The sequence below is a fragment of the Pezoporus occidentalis genome, unplaced genomic scaffold, assembly GCF_034315485.1.
Source record: "Pezoporus occidentalis ecotype Australia unplaced genomic scaffold, CSIRO_AGI_Poc_V1 ctg6, whole genome shotgun sequence".
Lineage (NCBI taxonomy): Eukaryota > Metazoa > Chordata > Aves > Psittaciformes > Psittacidae > Pezoporus > Pezoporus occidentalis.
The window spans coordinates 9,797,331-9,823,070 of NW_026915943.1; the positions used below are offsets into that span (position 1 = coordinate 9,797,331).

Below are 25,740 nucleotides of genomic sequence, written 5' to 3' on the forward strand. Positions count from 1 at the left end.
CCGCCAGCTGCTCCTTCGCCATTGGTTCTCCGGGCTGTCAGTCATATGGGGCAGGATTTGCGCGGGAGGTGTCGCCTTCGCACTGTGCCGCGCATTAAAGGGGCAGGCACCGGCTCAGTTCTGTAGCCAACATGGCGGCGGCGCCTCATCAGCGCACGGTGAGGCGCGGCGGTGGCGCGGGGGGATCCCGCAAGGTGCCGAAGGCTGCCGGAGTCCTCTAGGGCTTGCGGCACTGCGGCCCGTGGCATTCGGCCGCGCTCTGGGCCCCCGGCAGCCGCGGTGAGGGGAAGGGCGGGTGGAGCGGCTGCGGGGCAGGGGCTGTGTGGGGCCGTGGCCTGGCCGCCCTGGAGAGCCGTGAGAGCTGCTGTCTCCTTTAGAGGAGAGATGGGGGTGTGTGTGGGTGTGTGTGTGTATATATATGTATATATATATATGTCTACACACATAAGCTCATCGTATATGCACGTGTATTTTGTAGAAGCGACCTAAAAGGCTAAAGCTTCTCTGTTATTTAAACTTTCCCTCGTATTGCCCCCGTGCCAGTGTTTGGAGAATATATTCGTAAGCGAATGGGAATAAAACGTTGCAATTCGGTTTATTTTCGGAAATAATTTGGGGTCATGACCCGGAAAACGCCTGTTCCGTAGCCAGGTGAGGCTCCAACAGCTGATTGTGTCATTGCAGGTCAGTCGGGCTAGGAGAGCAGCCCTTGCTTCCTTCTGGATTGCTGGTAGGGATGTAGTCTCTGGTTGTTTCTGTGTGTGAGATAAAAACTTTACCTTAAACTGAGGTGTAACTTTGGTGTGTACCTGGTCCAGAGGTGCGGTGTGGGCACCTGGCAGCTTTGGAGGTAACATGGGGGCCAGTTCCTTCATTCACGTTTCTCTCAAGGTGCTGAGCATAGAGAAGGAGCAGGACCCATGGCTGTGCTGATGTTATGAAGAGCCAGAGGCTTGGCTGGGTTTGATGCAGTTTGTTTCGTAAATAGCTGTGTCTTCACCATGATTTGGAGGAGTAGAGATGGTGACCAGGGTGCAGCATGATGGTCTCATAAGGTCTTGTGACTGGGGAATCTCACCAGCTGCGTGGCAAGCACCCAGCTTGGTGTTTTCCCTGTGGAAAACTGTCTCCTTTGCAGCCTGGTCCCATATTTGCACCTGTACCAGCGAGTGGGGACAGATTAATTTGAGGACTTCTGTATCCTTCCTAACAGGTATTTTTTTCTGGCATGCATAGAAAAGTATGTCAGAAAGCTAGGTTTGGTCTTAAGAAGTTGAATATAGGCTGTTTAATTTAGTAAATAAAACGTTTAAGGGGGGGGGGGATACCAAAACAAAGCAAAATTGCCCTGCTGAAGACTTATTGTAAGTGATGGGGAAAAGGGGAAAAAAGCAAACTTTACACTTTCTGAACTTTGAAAATAGTTGTCTTCAATACATCTGATGTGCTGTAGAAGAAACTTGACAAAAAATACTGTATTGTGACGACGTTTTTCCCCATTAGGTGTAATGACTAAGTTTACTTTTAAATGTTTGCTTTTAACTAGGGTTATTACTTAAATTTAGACCACTCCTGACTCAACCTGTATCAGGGAGGCACAGGCAGCGCCGAAGCTGGTCTCCGGGTGACAGGAGTTGTTCTTTCTTCACCACTCTCCCTGCAGTAACACAGTACTGTGCCACGAGGGCAGGCTGCTGGGGTTGTGCCTCCAAAATGGCTATTTGAAAGTTTTAATAACTAAGTACTTTGGTATTTATGCTCATTGAACTGAATACCTGGCTATTCTGGGGTGTTTTGCCTAGACCCTACATAATTTTGTCCTGTTTCTGCCCTCTTCTTTAATTTCTCTTGACCGAGTGTGAACACTACTGTCACTTAGGGCATTACCAAGCACTTTTTTCCCTGTTGGTGTTCTGTTTCTTTTATGAGCCCCCATATAAGACCATGCAGTGGCACCCACTCTAATTTAGTCCTTTTTCCCAGTGCCAAAGGTGTCAACTTGGTGCCCTCGTGCCTTCTTGCTGCATTTACTGCTCAAGAGGCTTCCTGCACTTTTATGCCTCGTTGGCTCTACAGTTTGTTTATAAATAATTGTTACTTTTACTGTCCATGGATCATTGTATATGATAGCTAGAAAAACAGTCATGATTTTCCTTCTCCTTACTGAAACATCAAGTCTTCTGAATAGCTTTTCCATGCTGTATTCTTTACTGCATATATATGCCATGCTGTATTTCTTTAGTGCATCAGAGAAGGTAATAGTGTCCTGATGGGTTATTTTTACCACCTGCAGAAGTTGTTTGGTTTGAAAAGTGTCCCTCTGCTCCAAGCTGCTGATTCTTACTTCAGTGATAAGAGGTTTTGTTTTTCCCCCTCCAGTGTGTTTGGTTTAGTCTTTGGGAGCTCGCTGAGGCCACCATGTGCTACTGATGTGTTAATCTATTACTGCTCTGTGGTTTTAATGCTTCCTTCGGCATGCTTGAGTAGGCAGGGGATACGCAGTGGTAGTGGCAATGAATTTTGGAAGGTCATGTCTTCAGACCTGTAAGGATTAAATGTGTTCAGCTAACTAATGTTAACCTCGCAGTGGTGCACTTAACTCCTGTGGGACTGCTGAGCTCCTTTGGTTACTATTCTGAGGCTTTAGTGTGGCTTAAGGAAGGAAAGACTATAGGGAGTACCCAGGAAGAATGATTACTTAGCAAATATGGCCTAGCTGTTTCAGAACAAATATAGAGAGATCTCTGCTTTTCATGTGGTGGTGTTTGGTTTTACTACATTTCAGGGTTTTCCTGAGCATCACAGCATGATGCTCTCTGTGAGAATTTTCAAAAGCAGAAACAGACTAAAATAATTCTTTATGATTGGAGAGAAATCAAGGAGAAGAGCAGGGAATTGGTGTGATGTTTGAGTCTGGGATCTGTGCTGGGAAATTGCTTTATCTGTTCTATAAACTTCCTCAGATTTTTCACTGGGGTTATTTAGAAGTCACTATTTGTGAAACAGAATATAAATCTCTCTTTTACTTAAATGGGAAATATACCTGGTAGCAAGTGGTTGTTTAGACTGAAGTGAGGAATGATTGCCTATGAAACAGACAATATTTCACATAATTTTTGCAGTATTTATATCAAGCGGATATCTGTAACAGCTATTACACTATTCAAATCAGTGGCTGTTCACTGCATCCAGGTGAAATTTAGAAGTCATACAACTAGTGGAAAGCCTGTGTTTGTTTTGCTTTGTGGAACTTGATGCTAAGGTAAAAACAAACAACTCCTGTTGTTTGGATTTCCTATGTAGTTATTTTTAGTTGACAGGGTTTTACAGGTGAAACATAAAGACATTGAGGAAAGCTGTGATGCTGTCAGCCCTGCTTGCATTTCAAACTGATTCCCCTTTTCTGTGTTTCATGGGATACCTTTGATGTGAATCAATGGCAGATAGTGATATTTGAATCGGTAGGTACTAGCATTTGGATTGCTGAGACTTATGTTGCTTCTGTTAACTCTGTTGCCTGCTGCACAAAGGACTGTGTTTTGCTCAGTTCATTTTTACTTTGTTATTTGGTCTTTTATTCTGTGTTCATCAATTCAATAGTGAATCACAGAATGGTTTGGGTTGGAAAGGACCTTAAGATCATCCAGTTCCAACCCCCTGCCATGGGCAGGGATGCCTCAGACTAGACCATGTCAGCCAAGACTTTGTCCAGCCTGGCCTTGAACAATGCCAGGAATGGAACAATTTACCCCTTATTTGAGCAGCCTGGTCCAGTGCCTCACTGCCCTCACAGTAAAGAACTTCTTCCTTATATCCAACCTGAACTTATTCTTTCTAAAGTTTAAACCTTGTCCTATTGCTACAGTCCCTGATGAAGAGTCCCTCTCCAGCATCCTTGTAACACTGATGATATTTTTGCAGGGGTGAGGTTTAGGTCTTCATGTTAACACATCACAGGCTTCCCTTTGGTTTTAAATCTACATATTCTAATGAGAGCGGTGCAGCTGCCGAGTGTAAACCAGTGTGTTCAAAAACCTGTTCAAAATATTGTTATTAATATATCTTTAATTAGGGATTGGCGTTTTAATTGGCTTTCTGTGGTAGCCAAAGTTCTTGTTCAAATGCAGTTATTCCAAGAAAAGCAAAAATACGTTGTGTAGGAAAATCTTATAAACACAAACGAAAAGCATTTGTAGAACTGTGCTTAGAAACAGTGATTGATCCATTCACAGTATTCAATGTCCTAGTTTTCTTGCGCACAATGAATCACTTAATTTATAATAGGAAATCAGCTTTGTGTAGGCTTTAAATAACTTAGAAATGTTCTTAATTTTTCCCCCTGTATTAGTTTTCTTCCTCATAATGCATTTGGGGCTGTTGTTTAATTTCTTATGAGATATTTCCATAAATATTTATGTATTTTAACTTGGGTCACAATACACTCCCAACAGTTTGTGTTTGCAAAAGCTTAAGGAAACCCCACCAAGATCAGCAAGTGCTCAGTTGACGTAGTGAAGTAAAGGCATTGTGGAAAGCTGTAGGAGCATTTCATCTGCTTCCAGCTTACTTCTCTCTCAGGTTGCCTTCAAATCCTGTCATTGGACATAGGTACATTGGAGAAATTACTTGCATGATAAAAATAAGCATTTGTATTTTATTCAATTGGTATACACAAATTGGAAAGCTTTGGCCAGGTGGCCAGGTTTGGATTGAACCATAAAGGCAGTAGGTGAAGTGCTGTGGTCCTTTTGTTTAAAAGAGCCTTGTTAGAAACATCCAAAACACGGTAAATATTTGGACATTCAGTGTAGCACTGGGTAATGCGTGGTCTTTATGGCTGTGTTTTTTGAGCACAGCCTCAAGCTCATCTAAGGGCACGTTGCTGCTCAGAGACCTTCCTGGCTTGGTCTGCTGCTGCTTTTCTTCTGCTGATACCACTAATCAGGTGTAGCATAAAATCATCCAGATGTGCCTGCTGGTGAGCCTCAATCTATTCATGGAAGGATAGGAAAGGTGAATTGAAGGCAGTGGAAAAGAGGGGTTGGAACTATACAGCTGGGAAGGTGAGGTGAGGAGAGAGTATGTCCTCTGCCCCAGCTACAGGCAGTGAGCTATTAAGCTGGATGGGTGGATGTAGAAATGTGGTGTGGTCCTGGGGGTGCTTTATCGGCTTTGGCCACCTTAGTACAGTGTCTTGTGTGCAGTAAGTGTAACATGTAGTTAAGGAGGTAGCTGTTTTCCAACTGACTGTGTATTACCTTCTCACAATATGCAAGACACAGTGTAAGTAAGTAGAAAACAGAAGTGGAAATAAGAAAATAGGATGGAAAATCCATTTTCTTTCTGATACTATTTTTAGTGGAGGGGAGTTGGATGTAAAAATGACACAGCCTAAGGCTGTGGGGAAGGAAATACAGCTTTTGAGGTATTAGTCCCCTGCAGCAATACTTCTACACGTCGTCTAATCGGATTCTACTCTTTCGTTGTTGTGACAGAAACAAATGTGCTGAGTAACAGCTTTGTTTTCTTTTACAGGATGATCTGCATGAAACCTGTAACTCTGTGTCAGCCACAGATGGGCTCTCTGCAACTTCATTTATAGAATACCCAAAGCACAAGCCATTTATTAACTCAGATCTGCTGCGTTCCCCACGGAAACCAGTAATTCCATATCCTGAAAGCAACAGCAAAGGTAATAGTTCAGCAAAGTTGTTTTCTTGGCTCTTTCCAAATGAGGTGGTGAAATACTGTGTGCCCATACCTACAAAGGTTGCAGTCTTTTATCCTTTTGTCACTTCCCATTGGTGTGCAGGTCACCTGTTCTGTAGGTCCTTTACGCTTCTTATTTGAAGAATACCTAATGAAAAAGGTCATTGAGCTGGAGAAGAGTGTTCCTCTTCAGTAGAGAGCTGTAAAGTTGGCCAAGTAGTTTGTGAAACTGTCCTGACATGTTTCTTTGTCCCTTCTTCAGCCCTTCTCTCCTTCCATCTACCCTCTCCCAAGATCACAGCTGAGTTTGAAATAAGAAAGAGTTAGTCACCATAATGGTTTGGAGCAAAGGAAGAGGCTTGGCTCTGTTGAAATGGGAAAGCTGTGATGGACAAAGGGTTTAGCAAGAATATGATGTCAGTGAAGACTTGAGAGATATGGAAAGCAATCTGGTATGGAACTGAGGGCTCTCGCAACACCAAAAAAGCAAGTGATTTTATTCCCCCTTGATATTCCTTGGTTCTTCCTTGTTTCCTTGTTTCTAGGCTTCTCCTTTACCCTTCTTTCCCACTCTGCTCATGGTATTAATCTATTCGTCTTGCCTGACCTGACATGAACAAAACCATTCTAGGTTAGTTTTCTGAAGTTTGAGTGAACTGGCTTGTCATGCAGTGAGGCATCCTCCAAAGCTGCCTGGGGTAAGGAGAGGGGGCAGCATGGGAAGTTAGGAGGATAGTAGCAGGACCTATCCTTTGGTGTGAGCTGTTTGGCTCAGGATCATTGCAAAAATAGTGCTTTTGGGTCTGAAGTTGCATGGAGGCTGAACTTTATATATTTTCCTTATAAGGAAAAATGTGAGAAAGAATCACAGAATGGTTTGGGTTGGAAAGGACCTTAAGATCATCTAGTTCCAACCCTTCTGCCATGGACAGGGAAGCCTCACACTAAACCATCTCACCCAAGGCTCTGTCTAGCCTGGCCTTTACACCGCCAGGGATGGAGCATTCACAACTTCCCTTGGGCAACCCATTCCAGTGCCTCACCACTCTCACAGTAAAGAACTTCCTAAGGTCTAACCTGAACTTTCTGTTTCAGTTTAAACCCATTACCCCTTGTCCTGTCACTACAGGCCCTGATGAAGAGTCCCTCTCCAGCATCCTTATAGGCTCCCTTCACATATTGGAAGGCTGCTATGAGGTGCCCACTAATAAAATATCATATTGAAAAATCCTGATATTCAGTATACTAATTTCTGCTTAGTTTGGTTCTTTGTGGTGTGTGTGTCAGCATGCATTACTTGGTTTTAATACTCTAATAAGGATGACTGAATGTTACCTTCATGCTGTTGGGTTTTACTTTTATCCACTGCTTGAATTGCTTTTTTGCTGTGTTTTGTTAGGCAAGCTAGGGACCAGGTTAGGAAAGCTAAGGCCCAGTTAGAATTAAACTTGGCTAGGGATGTTAAGGATAACAGGAAGGGATTCTACAGGTACATAGCAAATAAAAAATAGACTAGGGAGAACGTAGGCCCCCTCAGGAAGCTCTCGGGAGAACTGGCTACACAGGATTTGGAGAAGGCTGAGGTTCTGAATGACTTCTTTGCCTCGGTCTTCACTGGCAAAGGCTCTGACCAAACCACCCAAGTCTTGGAAGGCAGACGCAGGGACTGTGAGAATGAAGACCTTGAGCCCACTGTAGGAGAGGATCTGGTTTGAGACCATATTAAAAATCTGAACGTGCACAAGTCCATGGGTCCTGATGAAATCCATCTGTGGCTCCTGAAGGAGCTGGCAAATGAAGTTGCGAAGCCCCTGGCCATCGTATTTGAGAAATCATGGCAGTCAGGTGAAGTTCCTGACGACTGGAAAAAGGGAAATATAACCCCCATTTTCAAGAAGGGGAAAATGGATGACCCAGGGAATTACAGAGCAGTCAGTCTCACCTCTGTGCCTGGCAAAATCTTGGAGCAGATTCTCCTGGAAGGCATGCTAAGGCACATGAAAAACAACAAGGTGCTTGGTGACAGCCAGCATGGCTTCACTATGGGGATATCCTGCCTGACCACTCTGGTGGACTTCTATGATGGGGCTACAGAGCTGATGGACAGGGGTAGAACAGCTGATGTCATCTACCTGGACTTGTGCAAAGCATTTGACACTGTCCTACACGACAACCTTGTCTCTAAATTGGAGAGACATCAATTTGATGGATGGACCACTTGGTGGATAAAGAACTGGCTGGATGGCCGCACACAAAGAGTTGTGGTCAATGGCTCAATGTCCAGCTGGAGACCAGTAATGAGTGGTGTCCCTCAGGGATCGGTGTTGGGACCGGTCTTGTTCAACATCTTTGTCACTGACATGGACAGTGGGATTGAGTGCGCCCTCAGCAAGTTTGCCGATGACACCAAGGTGTGTGGTTTGGTTGATACACTGGAGGGAAGGAATGCCATCCAGAGGGACCTCAACACGCTTGTGAGGTGGGCTGATGCCAGCCTCATGAAGTTTAACCAAGCCAAGTGCAAGGTCCTACACCTGGGTTGGAGCAATCCCAGGCACAGCTACAGGGTGGGCAGAGAAGAGATTCAGAGCAGCCCCGTGGAGAAGGACTTGGGGGTGTTGGTTGATGAGAAAGTGAACATGAGCCAGCTTCAGCATGTGCTCACAGCCCAGAAAGCCAGCCGTGTCCTGGGCCGCATCAAAAGGAGCGTGACCAGCAGGTCGAAGGAGGTGATCCTGCCCCTTTGCTCTTGTGAGACCTCACCTGAAGAATTGTGTGCAGTTCTGGTGTCCTCAACATAAAAAGGACATGGAAGAGTTGGAACAAGTCCAGAGGAGGACCATGAGGATGATCAGGGGACTGGAGCACCTCCCATATGAAGATAGGCTGAGAAAGTTGGGGCTGTTCATCCTGGAGAAGAGAAGGCTGCGTGGAGATCTCATAGCAGCCTTCCAGTATCTGAAGGGGGCCTATAGGGATGCTGGGGAGGGACTCTTCATTAGGGACTGTAGTGATAGGACAAGGGGTAATGGGTTAAAACTTAAACAGGGGAAGTTTAGATTAGATATAAGGAGGAAATTCTTTCCTGCTAGGATTGTGAGGCACTGGAATAGGTTGCCCAGGGAGGTTGAGGTTGTGAATGCTTCATCCCTGGCAGTGTTCAAGACCAGGTTGGATGAGGCCTTGGGTGACATGGTTTAGCGTGAGGTGTCCCTGCGCATGGCAGGGGGTTGGAACTTGATGACCTTAAGGTTGTTTCCAACTGTAACTCTTCTATGATTCTGTTGTAAATGCACAGAGATTTCAGTTTAGCTCTAAGTATAATAGTAACAAAGCTTTTCATAGTTTCAGCTATGCTTATTTCAGCTGAATCCTGATAATGGTAGTATAGATAAAGAATAGGGTAAAGCTGGTGACTGATTTTGCCAACAGGGCCAAGTTACATATATCTTTCCCCTTACCTGACTGCTGTCACCCATTTATTACTTAGCAGGTACCTTAATGCGTATAGTCTGTTGATATGATACTTGAAGATGCTATTCTCCATTTCAAGATTTGATGAGTTGTTACTCTGGAAAACTCATTCTGATAATTATTTTTCCTTTATTTTTTCAATCTGATGCTCAAACACACACTTGCAACTTTTCTTGTGCTCATGTGTTCTGCAATAAAGGTGATATCATTTCATAAGTGCATTTAAGCACAAAGGAGTGAGCTAATGTGACCTTGCAGATTATTCTGCTATATGAGCCGTCCGTACAGATGTTCCTGTGTTTCACTTTGCCAGAACTGTGTAAGGGAAAGGGCTTATGGTTATGGTTCCTTTGCAGAATTAAACAATACAGCTAAGAGACGTAATACATCAGATTACCAGCAGATGGTCTAATTGCAGGGTGATGGCAGCTTTATTACAACTGCTTTTCTTTTTGTGGTGATGAATACGTGAAGGTTTTGCTGGGTAATTGATAAAGCAGGGAATGGAACAGAAAGAGGAGAAGCTGTTCAGCACAAAGGAGACGCATGTCTTGAGGAGGGGAACACAAGTGCAGAAACAGTCAAAAAAGAGGTACCACTTAGGCTATAAAAATGTTTATTCTCTTTCTGATAGCTAACCTTTAGTCTGCCCTGTGCTTGGTCATGGGATTGTTGTGTTTAGGTATTTGTTGTGCTAGTTTGCATTGTAGAGGAATGAGAATATAGAAAACTGCCACTTTTTTAGCTATCCAGTTGTAACCTTTCATTTCCTTTTGATAAAGTTGGAAGCTGCACTGAATCTACAAAATATTTACATGCCTTGTTCTGGGAAATGGGTAAGTCCTGAATGTAACAGATGAAGGTGAGCACCAAGGACATCTTTTAGTTTGAGACTAGTTTTAAAATCAGTTCTGGTTTAAAGGGAAGCAATTCCTGGAAGGAGTCTTGGATGATAGCAAGGAACAGTTTGACTTTCTTACATAACATGCCTTTATGAAAGGGTTCCAAGTTCAATCTTCTCTTGAAGAAGTGATTTAATGGGCTCTAACCAAAGGTGCTTGTTCCATTACAGCAATATTTTCTGCCCTGAAGAATCTCCAGGAAAAAATCCATCGGCTGGAGTTGGAACGGCTTCAGGCAGAGGAGAATGTGAAGCACCTCAGCAGGGAAACGGCAGACTACAAAAAAGTCCTGAGTGAACAGATGCAACACAAAGAGCACGACAGGACTGAAGTGACAAAACAAAATCAAGGTAAAGTTGCAAACTTTACATAGATGTGGATGAAACTTGGTGTTTGTCAATGCAGAAAAACTATTTTAACTTGCTTTGTTCAGCATCTTTTATTTGGCAGTGACACATGGAGTTATGAAGAAATAAGCACACTTTGTTTTAGGGATTTGCATGCACACAGGCTTCATCTGTGAGTTTCTTTAGGTTGTGCTTTTGTTTGTTTTGGAATTGTTCTGAAAATAGGGGGAAAAAAAAAATCCCAGGAACAGGCAATGCATGATTCACTTTTCTGCCTTCTGTTACTTCAGAACTGGCTTCTCAGCTGGCAGCTGCTGAGTCTCGGTGCAGCCTTCTAGAGAAACAGCTAGTCTACATGAGGAAGATGATCCAGCATGCAGAAAATGAGAAGTCGCATCTCCTGGAGAAGCAGGTGTGTTTTCAAGATATCTCAAGGTTAAGTTATAAAAATTATGAAGTAGTGTCATGATTTTTCATAGTTACTGTGATTTTTAGTATCAGTGTGCATGTCTCTTTCAGCTGGCCTTTATCTACTTAGGTTTGGATAATCTCCCTACTTGAAATTTTCCAGTCTTACCAGGATGCTGGTATTTTCCATGCACCTATCTCTAAGGCAGAATCCAGCTCTGATACTAGGAAGAACTGTTTGCTTCTGCATGATTGGCTTACTACAGTAGCTCATCCTCATCTCTTGGTGTTAAACACGTGTGCCACTGGGGAAAAAAGCTCCCTTTTGTGTTTACATTCTTCAGATCTATGGGGGTTTTCTTGTACCACTTTTGTTAAACTGGGGCTGAAATCTTGATTCTGTAGAAATAATAGCAAAATTTCTATTTCCCACCATCAGTGACTATGGGAGTTGGCCTATACCTAAAATGAGCTTGAATTTTGTTTTATAGGAGCATGGGTCATCTGTTCATTGGCCTTTATGGCTGTCCTATTTTAGTATTAAATATTTACTGAAGGGGAAAAAAACATAAGCAAGCTATCTCTAATGGCTGAACAATGAGGGGGGGTTATCACATTGGGTTCAGAGGGAGGAAAGGCTCTGCAGAGTTCTCTCATCTGAATCTGGTTGTTAGCTTCCCAGCATGGGTGGACCAGTGATGCAGTTTGCTCCCTGATCGTAGCACCATTGAAACTGCACTGAGGAAGCAGCATTTCCTGTGGACTGTTTATGGGTTTCCTTTGTGCTGCAGACACAAGGCTTACTGCAGATGGTTTTGGTTTATTGTGCTTATAATTGTTTTCCTTTTCTCCCTTCAAGGGTTCATTGGAGAGAGATCGGCTTCTTGATCAATCACATGTTCAGTCTAAATTGGAAAAGCTGGATATGCTGGAAAAAGAGTACAGCAGGCTTACTAAGATGCAGTCCATAGCAGAGGTGTGTCATTTGTATTGGATACCACATCAGATTTAGCTTGTTTGTTGTAGCCAGCACTTCATTGCTATATGTCAGTGACGGCGCTGAGCAAACCTTTGTGCTGTACAGAAAGATGGCAACATCTCTTTAAAGCTGAATTGTTGTGAAAACTTAAAGTTATTAAGGAAAGCTTGTATCGTCAGGTAGGCTTTAGGTCACTGCACCCTACAAGAGTTGGGGTTTTCTTGAGCCTTAAAGGTATCTGTTGGTGTTCCTCTTTTGTGGTTAGTTGGTGTCTAGGCATGTAGGGCTATAGACATTCCAACTCCACTTCTGAGTTGCCTGGCATGCTGGTGAATGCTAGTGGTTATAGTCTGCTCTGACCCAGATTTGACTTGTGGGGTTTGGCATGTTTGCGTTTTAGCCACTTGCCCTCCTTCTTAATAAAATAACTAGTAATAATTGTGTTTATTACTAGTTATTTTGTATCCAGAATTCTGGAGCTGGGCATTTCCAGGTCTCTAGCAGTGGCTGGCAGTGGGTTTGAGCCAGTCTGCCTTCCAAGGATTCCCTGTGAATCAGTAGCTTTTACAAGTTCAGCATGACCATATTTGGCCATACTGTTCTGTAGTGGGTTGACCCTGGCTGGACATCAGGTGCCCACCAAACTGCTCTGTCACTGCCCTCAGCTGGACTGGGGAGAGAAAATGCGACAGGCTTGTGGGCTGAGATAAGGACAGGGAGAGATCACTCAGCAATTGCTGACATGACAAAACGGATTAAATTCAGGGAAACTAATTTAATTTATTGCCAATCAAGTCAGACCAGGATAATGAGAAATAAAACCAAATCTTAGAACACCTTCTTTCTGTGCTCAACTTCACACCCAATTTTCTCTGCCTCTTCTCCCAGCAGCACAGGGGGATGAGGAATGGGGGCTGTGGTCAGTTAATCACACATTGTCTCTGCTACTCCTTCTTCCTCAGGGGAAGACTTCACACTCTTCCCAGGCTCTAGAGTGATGTTTTCCCTGGGCTGCAGGTGGAGATCTGCTCCACCATGGACCTCTATGGGCTGCAGAGGCACAGGCTGGCTCACCGTAGTCTACACCACGGGCTGCAGAGGAATCTCTGCTCTGGTGCCTGAAGCACCTTTTTCCCTCCTTCTGCACTGACCTCATCTGTAGGGCTGTTGCTCTCATGTTCTCATTCCTCTCTCTGGCTGCTGTTGCTCTTGCACAGGAACTTTTTCCTCTTCTTAACTATGCTGTCCTAGAGGTGCTACTACCATCACTGGTGGGCTCAGCCTTGGCCAGCGGCGGGTAAGTCTTGGAGCCAGCTGCATTGGCTCTATGGGACATGAGGAAAGCTACTGGCAGTTTCTCATAGAAGCCGCTCCTGTGGCCTTCCCACCTCCAGCGTTGCCAGGCAAACCCAGTACATCTCTCTGTGTACCATCTGTGGTGTTGGCTTCGGAAGTCTGGCCCACACACCTCTTTCTGCTGCTGTAGAGAGACTGCAAGACTCACAGGCCTGGGAACTACAGAGGGCTTAACCAGGGAGAGGCTTCTACCTACACGTTTCTTCCCTGCCTCCCAAAAGGAGCAAATAGTACATGATCAGATAGTGGTGTATGAAAAATGTAGGCTTGCTACCCTGCACACAAGTCAGATGCTGAAGTAGATGGTGTTTTTCCAGATGTTTGACAGTGAATCTTTAGCTAGTTGGTTTGTTGCAGGACATTTAGATGCTACAGCTATTTCTTGCAAGTCCCTGACCCAAGGCAGCTGTAACAAGCTGTTTAAGATCTTGACACCCCATTGTGGTGAGCTGCAGTTGTGGAGTACAAGTGCCTGCATTGTTTAGTTGGGCTAAACTCTTCCAGAAATGAGTGTCTCAGGGGTTTTGTTCACTGGAAGTAGCAGTGGGTTCCTCCAGGGTCAGTGTTGAAATAACTGGTTCAGAAACCAGAATTCCTTTCTGAAGGGCTTTTGCCAAGTGTTTTCGCTGGTAGCAGCTGGGGTTTGGTGGGGCTGGATGGTTTGTCATCTTGTGCCCGGCTGGTGAAAATCATTTCAGCCTAACAACTTTTTTTCTGGATCAAACTAGATGCCTTTGATCCTTTTATAACTTTAGGAATTAGTGGCTGTTACAGTTAAATCTGTTTTAGTGGAATTTGGTATTAAATTCATGCAATTTTGAAGCAATTCTAGGAACTGAGATACGGGTTTAGCTGTGACTAAAAGTCATTTTCTTTGATCATTATGCTGACTTGAGCACTCTCTGATTGACAGGTTTGTGCTTGCAGGCTACATTCCTATATGAGCATCGGTGTGCTTAGTGTTATGTTGTAATCCCAAAAGAGTGACTGTACTCTCTACTCAAAACAGTTGCATCTGTTGCCTCTTTGATCTCTACTGTAATGGTGGCAAGACTACAGGAACATTTCCAAATTGAATTTGAAGGAAGAAATAGATAAGAGACTATTTCTATAGTCAGGTGTGCTGAAATGGATGGGAAATGGTGAGGTGGCTGCACATGAGCAAGCAAGGATTTAACTGCCTCTGATTTCAGACATTTTGCCTGAGCACAGGTTGTATGTGGGTCTTGGGGAGAGTATTTAATCTCTGCAGAGCCACTCGCTGGTCCTGTAAGTATTACCTTCAAACAGTTTGCCTGTGACAAGGAAGTGAAAAGGAAGTGTATGAAGTATCAATTGGAGCACTTGCCTCAAAAGCAGTTTCTAGTGTATATTGCAGGTGTAGTTCTGCCGTGCAGCCTCTGGATAGCTGAATGAGAAGATTTGAACATGTCTGTCTGAAGTTGGAATAAGGGAACAAGGTTTTTCCCTAAAAGCACAGTCTGGGCTCTGCTCTCATATGTGGCCAGATAACCAGAATTTGAATATATGTGTAGATGACACTTCTTGAAGAACCATAGTTGATAGTAATATATCTTAATTGCAAAACCCCTCACTCTTCTGTGAACAGCAGAAGTGATGAACCCTCATATCATGCTGTGGCTGTACACTACCTACATTGTCCTATCTTCATAGAATCACAGAATGGTTTGTGTTGGAAGGGACCTTAAAGCTCATCCAGTTCCAAGCCCCTGCCACGGGCAGGGACACCTTCCACTAGAGCAGGTTGCTCCAAGCCCTGTCCAGCCTGACACTGAACACTGCCAGGGATGGGGCAGCCACAGCTTCTCTGGGCACCCTGTGCCAGAGCCTCACCACCCTCACAGGGAAGAATTTCCTCCTAATACCTAATTTAAATCTCCCCTCTGTCAGTTTAAAGACATTCCCCCTTGTCCTATCCCTACAGGCCCTTGTAAAAGGTCTCTGTCATCAGTCTTCAGTTAAAACAGATTTGTTTTGGTATTACAGTCTTAGAAATCCTGTCATGCTAACAGGTTAAAGGTCTTAATTAGATTGACCACATCAAAATCAACCATTGTCCCACGTACTGTAAAGGACAGAAGATGATTTTAAGTTACATGGAATATATCTGAGTTGGGGGGGGAGGGTGTGGGAAGCCAGAAGTGTTCCTTCTGTGCGACAGAAAAAGTTGGTTGTTTTATATAGCTCCTGAGTCCTCAATGTTTTATCTAGGGTTTTTCCTTTTGACACCTCTGTGTAACAGCTGGTTACATGAATCTTGACATTACTGCTTAGGTTAAGCAGAACTGAAATATTTAGCAAGCCCAGTGTAGTGAGTTTATTAACAAACAAGTGTACAAATACAGCTGTTGCTTTGAGTTGTGTGCGCCTCTGCCTTGACTTTGATTATTGGCTCTGGGAATGATCAGTCTTTGGGGGAGGAGGAGGGAAGTTGTTTTATGTCCTGGAGCTTTGGATCGTTTTCTCATGCCGTTGTATAAAGTCAGAAAGTTATTTGATAACTTTCACATTGGGAGCTTAAGTGTATCCTGTTTAAACAAGGTTTTCATCTTGCTGCAGGGTTTATAAAGAAGCGTGTGCCTTTCCCTTAGCTCTTTGAAAGAGGCTTTCAAAAGAGTTCTTACATCTTTTTACTATAAAAAGATGGAATCACTTCAGTCTTACTTAAAGATATCTCGGGGCATCATAGAAAGTTTCCTCCTTCTTCTTTATTAGAAGATGGCTAGATGTTCCAAAATTCTCTCCTTCTAAGAACGTAAGTTATAGATATCAGCAAAAATACCATTAGTGGTCTAAATAAAGCTTTTCATCTTCTTATAATGATACCCAATAGACCTTTGCTAGCCCTTTTGTAGTATGAAATCTTGCAGTATAATGTACACAATACAACCTATTTTCTAGGTTTTTCTTTACAACTGAAGAGCAGGCCAGCCTTGTGTGTATTATTCTCCCTTGTAGGCCGCAACTTGTGTTCAGATACCAGTTGTGGAAGTAAAAATAGAAAAATCAATGAGGTTTAAGCCTAAGCACTTGACCGCTGTATTTATACCTATATAGATGAAATGTCAGCCAGCATTCTGATCCTGAAGTCTTCACTTAGCTTTAACTCATTAAGTTCAACTTGTATACTTTGCTCAAGCTCTTGGTACTGTAGGCTTCAAGGGAGAAAAGGAATTGTTTCATTTGTAATGCTATTATTTCTATTCACCTTTGTCCAGAAAAAAATGAAAGAGCTGGAACAGAAGCTTCAGGAGGAAGAACACGCGAGGAAGCTTGTTCAGGAAAAAGCAGCTGAGGTAAGCAGCAGGAAGTCTCTTTTGTACTGATCTGCTGTAATTAGCTCTTCCTTTCCAGCAGCTTTTCAACTAACTTGCTGAAAGGGCCTCCCATAGACAGAGTGTTGAAAGCCTTGGGTTAGCTTTCTTGGTTTAGGGTTTATCTGTTTGCTTGTGTTTTCCATCCTGTCTGAGGTGCTGGATGTTCTGAAGTCCTTTAAGCCTTTTGGAAACCTTTTTCTAACAGCACCCCTGCACTAAAGCTTGAGTTCTTCAGTTGGAAGAAGCTAATTGGAAGAGGAGTAGAAATGCAGAATAATTCATAGTTGAGGATGTATGAGTATCTCTGCTTTAAATAGATCAAGGTCAACAAGTGTGCTCCCTTGTTCGTAGTTGTAACTAGAAATATTGTAGAAGGAGGCAAAAAAAGACATAACCATACTATTGGTTATGAGCCCGTAAGGTTGCTGGTCTTCTAACCTTTGAAGAGTTCTGTTTATTGCATATTCATTGAACGCTGAAGAATAGGTAGTAACTATGTTAGGGTCTAGCATTAATATTTGCCATGAGTTTTAGGGGGCTGGGAAGGGTGTCTCAAATTCTTAGAATCATAGAACAGTTTAGGTTGAAGGGACCTTAAAGCTCATCCAGTTCCAACCCCTGCTATGGGCCGGGACACCTTCCACTAGACCAGGTTGTTCCAAGCCTCATCCAACCTGGCCTTGAACACTGCCAGGGATGGGACAGCCACAGCTTCTCTGGGCACCCTGTGCCAGCACCTCAGCACCCTCACAGGGAAGAATTTCTTCCTAATGTCTGGTCTATATCTCCCCTCTTTCAGTGTAAACCCATTCCCCCTTGTCCTGTCCCTACAGGCCCTGTAAAAAGTCCCTCTCCAAATTTCTTGTAGCCCCCCTTAGGGTACTGGAAGGTAGGGGATGATTTCTAAAGCCATGCCATAGCTTCCCCTTGGAAGGAACAGTGAGTGAAGTGCATAGAGCTCACTGCTGACAGTGAAAATCCTGACCTTGACTTTTACAATAGATGTTTTTTTGGTTTTGGATGTTTTGGTGGCTTGGTTTTGTTTTTTGGTTTTTGGTGTGGTTTTTTTTTTTCTGGTTGGTTGGTTGGTCTTGTGGTTTTGGTGGTTTTTTTTTTTTTGGTTTTGTTTTTTTGGGGGGGAAGGTTCTTTGTTTTCTGGTTTGGGTTTTTTTTTTTAACTTTTACATTTAGTAGAAGGAATAAGTCTGTTAACTATATGCTACAGGAGAAACTGAGCAGGATTGGGTGGCTTGAACTTCCTAATACTTTGTCAAGTGTAAAGCAGAGCTGATGTTTTGGCACTTCCCTGCATGGGAGTAATGCAGTAAGATGAACTCTCTAACTTATTAGGATTAGTGATGAGCAGTGCCCAGAGGAAGCACTCTGTTTTAATTGACCTTGAACTGCAAAAGCATCCTAGAAACTTGCAGCTTTCAGAGGGCCTATGTTTTAGATAATATTGTTTTGCAATTCTCAGCTTATTCTGTCTCTGATTATCTGGTAATGTCATTCCAGTAACTCCCCTTACTCCCTCACTTAAGCTTCAGACAGGCCTGGAAACCAACAGGCGACTGATTCAAGCAGCATCACCATTACTTTCTCCAAAAGCAAGAAAGCCCACGAAGAAAACAAAGCAGCCAGAGAAGGTAATATGAGGTGGTAGAAGGGCAGTTACTGAGGGAGTTACATAAGGGGATATGCATGCAGTCAGGATGTAGGTTGCCTTTTTTGTTACAAAACAAAGGGAACATGAGTTTGCTGTGGTGTCATCTGTAAAACACTTCTCCTTTCTTTGCAGAAGTGCTCTCTTGCAAGCCACCTCACTGCACAGCCCCATTACAGACTGCATCTGGGTGATGTGCCCTTTGTAGCTGGGAAGGTGAGTGGCTCTAATCCCGAAGTGGAATGCTCAGGAGCTGCAGCTCCTTCAGTAGCTTTGGTTTGGAGCACTCCTGACACCCAGTGGCCAAATCGCTTAATGTTCTGTGACTCTTCCAGTTTGTCTTCAAAAGGCTTGTTGAATATCCAAAACTTGCTGAACTGGCACTTCCAAAAATGGGTTTTCTCTGCTGCTTGTCAGGCTGTTCTTGTTAGTGCATATTCAGTCAAACAAAAAATGCATTATTGGCTGCAGAAAAAGTCAGTTTTTAAATGTTCTCTGGTTTATCAAGTAGGTTGTTGACGTGCTGTATAAAAGAGTCTCTTTTACTTTTCCTTCCAGTCTACCAGTCCCAGTCATTCAGTTGGTGCCAACGTGCAGCATGTCCTACACCTGATGAAACAGCACACGAAAGCTTTGTGTAACAGTAGGGTGGTAAATGATGCTCCACTAGCAAAACCCATTGGTACTGGTCATCCTGCCAGCAAAAGCAGAAGGTCGTCTCTGCCAAAGGACTCCTCTTCATCCCAGGAAGAGCTCTCAGAAGTGTTGCTGACTTTACAAGATGAATTTGGACAGATGAGTTTGTGAGTTGGGTGTATTCTCAATTGCAGATGGTGAATGTAGATGCTTTGTTTTTTTGCCTTTTGCTTTTAAAGTTGGAATGTTTTGCCTGAGAAAGGTGTTAGTTTTAGGAAGTCTGTGGCATATCATCCCTTTGTTCTACTGGCTGTGGAGCCTGTCGTTTCTCCTTGCACTTAAAGAGGTCTGAAGTCTGTACTTGTGTTTATATGCACTGAATTCATAAGTGGTAGGGGAGAAGTGTGTGTGCCCTTGATGCAATACTTGTGGTTTTTCTTGTCCTAGTTAACAGAAAATGAATTGTTAGCCTACTGCATAACTGCAGTGGATACAGCTACACAGAAGAGTAACTGAATGAGTGCTGAGATCATGCCCTCAGGCAGTTATTTGGTCATTTTGAATGTGTGATTTGAAGCTTGAAGCTACTTACGTTGCTGAGACTTCCTGTTGCAGAAGCCTGCCACCCGGATGTGCTACCGTAATAATGCTGCTGACCAGCACAACTGTTGTCACTGGTTGGCCATGGCACGTTGAATGTGGCTGGCTGCTGATGCTGTAGTGTCCTTAAAGTGTTATTTCTGAACTGGGGATGCAAGCACTAGAAGCCAAGGGGATCTGATACAAGCTTTGTTCTGTGTGAATGCCATGCTAGTGATCACCAGCAGCTGTCAAAGCTTGTCCAGGAAGCCCCAACCACTGCAATGAGGGAAGAACTGGAGAGGGAACTTGAGGCACTGGTGGGGAAGATGGAAGCAAAGGCAGACCAAATTAGCAAAGTCCGGAGGCACCGATTACAGGTGAGTTGCTCTTGACTGTGTTTGTGCTTCTGCAGAGCTGCTGTCTCGAGGTTTTCTTTTTTTATGTTGTATCCTAATCTAGCAGCAGTTGAATAAAGCAGAAATAACTACTTTAGAGCAGTGATGCCTGGCTCTGGCTTTGATGTCCCAAAGTTAGTCTGTGTACTTCCACCTTTGCATCCCAGTATTTCTGCAGAAGTAATCTTTCTTACTGTGTCACCCTTGTGCCCTCTCTTTATCCTGTCCTGGGCAGAGCTTTCCCCTTTCCCATCTGTTCATTTATTGTATTTTACACTCCCCTCATCCCTTGAATGTTTTAACTGTTCTCCTTTGCTTGGAGTAAATGACCTTTTTACATATTGATTTGCACTTTAGAAAACCTGAAGTACTGTTTCATAGAATCATTGAATGGTTTGGGTTGGAAGGGACCTTGAAGCTCATCCAGTTCCAGCCCCCTGCCATGGGCTTCCACTAGAGCAGGTTGCTCAAAGCTCCTTTCAAGATGTTTTGAATGGCGTGGCCTGTTCATTCAAAGCCATAGAACCTGTTGGTTACTTATTTTCCCTAATTTTCATTCATTTTAGTGAATTTCTTCCAAGGAGCTTAACCTCGTCTTTAATCTGGTTAAGCTCATATGAACCAAGATTCACCCTCACCTGATGTAACTTGCACACAAAATATGTACTGGAAGCACGGCTGCTAACTTCCAGAATGGATATGTGTTTTCAGTTAGAAGCATTACTCACCTTTGATCTCAGGATCTTCAGAGGAACTGTTGCACAGAAACAGATGTGCAGTAGTTCCTGACAATAATGGGTCTGCGTAGACTGAGGCTTCTCGCTCACTACTGGTAAAAGGTCTAGGAGCTGGGATTTAAGAAAGTTGCTGCATGCTTTAACCTAGGAGGAGGGAGTGCCACTACTTGAGGAGAGGAGCCCAGGGAGCCACTGCTTTGCAGTTTGAGAGCATGAATATGTGTACCTTAAACTGTCCAGTTTCCTGTTCAGGCTTCAGCCAGTTCAGTCTTTGTTGCTGAGTACTGAGTGTCACAAGCTGTGATGTCTGGTGCTGTGTGGATACCAGCTCTCTGCCTCAGCAGAGTTAGGATATTCTTTTAAAGCTACATCTCTGATGGTAACTAGCTATTGAAATCGCTTGTATGTATGTAGAAAAACTTGTTTTCTGTTTGTTTTTGTTTTTAAAATCACTGAATGGCACCAGTGAGAAGCCAACTTTTTTGTAAATTAGTTCTTCTATTATCCATAATAAAGATGTTTCTTCATAATGAACTTGTTTTTAAAGAGAGAACTTAAAAGTTCAGAGACACAGCTGAACACAGAATGCTGTGTAAGGAAAATAAAGTACTTATGAGTCAGGGTGACTGGAAGCATCCATCTGCTGAGCTGGGTGAGATGAGCAGTGGGATATTGCAGCTGTCTGGAAGAATTGCTCAACATAAACTGAAACAAGGTCACCACTTAATGTTTTTCTTTGGGATTCTCTTTCTAGCTTGAGAGACTTAAGAGAGAATGCAAGTCCAGAAAGACTTCTGCTAAACAAGGAAAAGACAGGTTCCCTGTTAGTGAGGTTAAAGTGACAACTACAGTAACCACAAAAGGCAAGAATGCTGGTCCTATCAAAGTGAAACCTGGAGAGAAGAGTCGGAAGAACCTTCAGTTGCTGAGAGACATGCAGACCATACAGACTTCACTACAGAAAGATGATATCAGCTGGGACTACTGACTGTTCTGCAGGAGAGGTTCTTGAACCTTCTCTGTCAAACCTTCTCACATTCTGGATATAAAGCAGCTGCCTTTCTTGCTGTGTGAAAGAGACTACTGTATGCTAAGTGCACTTTTGAAACCCTTAACTCCCCATCCCTGGGTTTGATGTATGTATCATGGTCTAGCTTAAATCACAGTCCATTTTTAAGGTACCAAGCCACTGAATCTAACCGTAGGTCTGCACTAGTTCCCTTCATGCTGTGGTTCCAGCAGTCCCTACCCTTTCAGCACACCAAGCACTGCACATTTATGTGGGTTGGTGTGTGAGAAATGCCAGTGTGACTTCATGCTATGATCCAGCTGTGCAGTGAGAGTCTTCTCAAGATGCATCTTGTTGGGAAACGGTGCGGTGACCTTGAGCCCTAAGGGCTTTTGCCAACTCTGTTTTGCAGGCACCTCAGACTCTGAGTTACTGAAACTGACTGTGTAAGGGAGAACAGGCAAACCCTTCTGAAGGTGTTCTGTGGAGCTCTACTCTAAAAGCTTTCCTAGTTAATGTTCTGCTGTGTTGCATTAGTCAGCATTAATGGCAATGGATGTCTGAGTACTCAGAAGATGAGCAAAGTATTTTACTTAATGATTGAGTTCTTTTCAAGTCTGAAGAGAGAAGTTTTTCTACATGAATGCTTCTTTAAAGCTGTAGGATAGGGGATAATATCCTGTCTCCTTATTCACAGCTTTGGGTGGTAAAGGAGCAAGATAAACCATGTAGGTGTTTTAAACTGCAAGTGCCTCAATCATGCCATTCAGTCCTGGCATCTTGCTTTTAACCTAAACTATGTGCTTTGAGCTGTCTGCTCTGGTAGTGGTGCAAGTAGTTTTGCACTGACTTTCACAGCTGAGTGAATGTTATTTATTATGGTAATAATTTAAAGAATTTCCTGTTCATGGAATGTAACAAGACCCAGGTTACCCATTTATACATTTGACAGATAATAAAGCCAGCTTGCCTGTTGAATGAGTTGCGGGAAAGCTGCACTTCCCTCTACCTTAGTGTTTGCTGCAGCTCTGTGCCCCATTCAGTGGGCTCTGTGATGTGTGGTCAGGGTGGTGAAGCTGCGGGTAAGGTGAGGGTCAGAGCTGTCCATCTTTGCTTATAGCTGAACAGACTGGGACCTGTGCGGGGTCAATGCAGGCACAAGGGATTGGCGTTTTAATGACACAAGGTTTTTTGCTATGAAGGGAGAAGGCGGCTGTTAGCCAGGCCTGGAGCCATCCCCCTTAACATCATTTATGTCGGAGACCTGGGCTCCATGGCGCTGGAGTAACCCTTTGGAGAAGAGCAGTTCATCCTGGAGGGGCTGAAAAAGCCAGGGCTTGAAACTACACTAAGTTTTGCTTGGGAAGGACCTTTCAGGATCAGCGTGCTCAGACATGGGTTAACTTCAGCATGACCTCAGGCTGTCTTCATGCAGCTCCTTACTTATGGAGGGCTTTGGAGGTATTTTGGACTCCATATGCCCAAGTTGGAATTAAACCTACCAGGGCTGAGAGCATCAAAGCACTGAACTGATCCCAAATCATCCCAGTGAATTTGGACTTAATGTGAGTTACTTATGTAGAGAAATGTGGATCCTTTTACAGAGCAGTCACTGTGCTAATGCACTTGTGAAGTGCAGAAATGGTTTATTACTTACTGTGAAAGTATTTTTGTCATACTGAGCACTGTGTCTCTATTCTGGTCTGCACGGAAGAGAAACTTGTCCAAAGCCGAGTTTTGTTTTCCTGTTGTTCTGAATTTGAGTTTGTTCATGAGCATTGTGCAAGAGTATCTACCGAAGAGTGAGAGAGAGATCTGGATTTGACAGACTCTATTTTCAGTGCTGTTTTATTCATCCATGTCATTTGGAGAACCACACAGTTGAAAACAAGAGCACAGGAACTTTACCCACTTACCCATTTTTATTAGTGTTAAGGAATCCAAACAGCCTTCATTAAGAAACAAAATATACACACAGAGTCAGTTTGCTAATACAGAATAATGTTCTGAACCATCTTACGTAGTGATTGTACATACAAGCAGGTCCTGCTCTATACCCTTACAACAATTCCAAGTCCCCCAGAAGGTCTCTTGTGTGGATTCTTTGCACTATTGAACAATAACGTACATCCAAGGCCACCCTGTAACAAGTGCAGTGATCCATACAGCCTGTGATTCCTCGTGTCGGAAGGTGGCTGTGGATTTCTCTGTAAGCAGAGACACTGGTTGCAGTAGAGCAGATGGCAATGGAGACTGAAGGGGAATTACTGCTTTTGAAGGAATGTGGCTTTTGAAAGGCTATTTCTTACATGTAAGTTGATCTGCTCTTGTACTCCCTCAGAAAATACTTCCTGTTGTGGAAGAGAAGCTGAGTGAAGCAACATGGTAATGGGTGTATTAAACTGGTGAGCACAGCATGGGATCCTGTCATGAAAGAGCCATGCAGGAGCCCAGACCAAGCAGTGCCCCTCAGCCTGGAGGTGAGAATCAGGCTGGAGTAAAGATCCTCACACATACATAACTCCCTTTGCTGTCAGATATATCTTTTACAACCTTGTACTCACCTGTTTGAAAGATCAATGGGGCAGGCATGGTTTCACCTACTTGGTTTTTATCTCCACCTCTACAGTACACTTGTGTATTAAAAATGAATTTGGACTTAAGTGTAGTCAGGTGCCACTAACTCTTGAAGTACATTATGAGGAAAGAGACCTCAACCTAGGGCTCAGAAACTGGCTGTTTTTCTGAATAAATAGCAGTTGCAATGCAGGCAGAAAGGCTTCTTTGGTTGATGCACAGTTGCTTCCATTAGTTTAGTTAACAAAACACTGAAACACCTTAAGTATGCCACTATGATCCTCCACAGAAGCATTAAAAGCACTAATTAGGCTTACCTAAGAGGAATGCAATGACTGATCCCAGCAGCTCACACGTGCCCCTCGGTGCTCCACAACCCTGTGAGGCTGAGGGGCTGGAGGACAGAGGTGCTGCAGAAACCCTGGGGGAGTGGTGCTCTGCTCCCCCTCTGACAGAGAGGGGCTGAAGTTGCATCCTGCACATCCAGTGTAAACCATAAAGTTGCAGAGATGGAAGTAAACTTTGTCCTGTCGATTGCTCCTCTACCACCATCCCCTATTGGTAGAAGCTGCCATTTCTTCAGATAAGGCATCATTTACATGGCTTGCTATGGTCCAGGTCAAAGTGAAGGGAAAAGCAAGAAGGTGATATGTTCCAGCGGCTGTCACTGCTTGTCCCTGTTGGCAAATGCTCTCACGAACACTGCTGTGCAGGCACTAACACTGGAGGGTTCCTCACTCCATGGCTGTTTTCTAGGCTTCAATAGAGTCGGAGCTGATATTTCCTTTTAGCAAAGGGGAGTTTCCATACTTGTGAGTGGATGTTTTTCCTCCACTGTACTTTATCCTAGCGCACAGTCTCTCTTCAAAGCCAAGTGATTTCCACGTAAGTGAACAAAGACCGAGCTCTAGGTTTCTTTTAGGTGGCAAGTGCAATGACCTTGTATTATCATCTAGCCACTGAGAAGGTTAATTGCATAGGGGGCCTTGTTTGTTTCTTTTTGCTTAAGCTTCCTCTAGTGCTACAGTACTAATAAATTACCCTGGGGAGAAATAAATAAATAGGTTGGCATCTCCCAGACACCGCGCTGGAAACCAGAGGGGCTCAGAAATGCTGCCCCCGTGGTCCTGGGAAGGTACTTGGCACAAATAGTCCCTATCATACAACTGTCTGTACTGGAGCGACGCACTGCGCGGGAGAGCCGGCTCTCTCCGAGGATGAGGTGGAACGGTTGGTGATCTCTCTCTGCAGCTCCTCCACTTTCTTCTGCAGCTCGGCCCTCTTGGCAAGAAGCTCCTTGTAGCGATTGTGGACAGGTTCCTGCAACAAAACATGCAGCTGAGTGAGGACGAGCAGAGACTGGAGCACATCTGCTACGGAGAGAGGGTGAGAAAGTTGGGCTTGTTCAAGCCTGGAGAAGAGAAGGCTCTGGGGGGACCTTAGAGCAGCTCCCAGTGCCTGAAGGGGCCAACAAGAAATCTGGAGAGGGGCTTTTTATAAGGGCATGTAGGGACAGGACAATGGGAATGGCTTTAAACTGAAAGAGGGGAGATTTCAGATTAGATATGAAGAAGAAATTCTTCCCTGTGAGGGAAGTGCTGAGGCACTGGCACAGGTGCTCAGAGAAG

The 25,740-nt window shown here is 43.9% G+C and overlaps 2 protein-coding genes across 7 annotated transcripts in view; one reads left to right on the forward strand and one right to left on the reverse strand.

The window, feature by feature from the left end:
* The first annotated feature begins 35 nt into the window (after positions 1 to 35).
* CEP57 (centrosomal protein 57) lies at positions 36 to 22,513 on the forward strand. Of its 3 annotated transcripts, none has more exons than XM_062639357.1 (11): positions 36 to 158; positions 5,536 to 5,692; positions 10,256 to 10,435; positions 10,723 to 10,844; positions 11,700 to 11,816; positions 16,415 to 16,492; positions 18,055 to 18,159; positions 18,312 to 18,392; positions 18,735 to 18,979; positions 19,627 to 19,771; positions 21,281 to 22,513. In XM_062639357.1, the coding sequence occupies exons 1-11, from the start codon at positions 132 to 134 to the stop codon at positions 21,512 to 21,514; spliced, it is 1,491 nt and encodes a 496-aa protein (XP_062495341.1). In that variant the 5' UTR covers positions 36 to 131; the 3' UTR covers positions 21,515 to 22,513. The 3 variants fall into 3 exon arrangements, with proteins under 3 accessions (XP_062495341.1, XP_062495343.1, XP_062495342.1); XM_062639358.1 differs by lacking the exon at positions 36 to 158 and adding an exon at positions 923 to 961; XM_062639359.1 differs by lacking the exon at positions 11,700 to 11,816.
* Positions 22,514 to 23,365: 852 nt separating this feature from the next.
* Positions 23,366 to 25,740, reverse strand: part of MTMR2 (myotubularin related protein 2) — a 60,574-nt gene continuing 58,199 nt past the window's right edge. For all 4 annotated transcript variants that reach the window (XM_062639351.1, XM_062639352.1, XM_062639355.1 and 1 more), the window contains one exon: positions 23,366 to 25,432. In XM_062639351.1, coding sequence (XP_062495335.1) covers positions 25,271 to 25,432 — 162 coding nt within the window. In that variant the 3' untranslated portion in view covers positions 23,366 to 25,270. The remainder of the gene's footprint in view (positions 25,433 to 25,740) is intronic.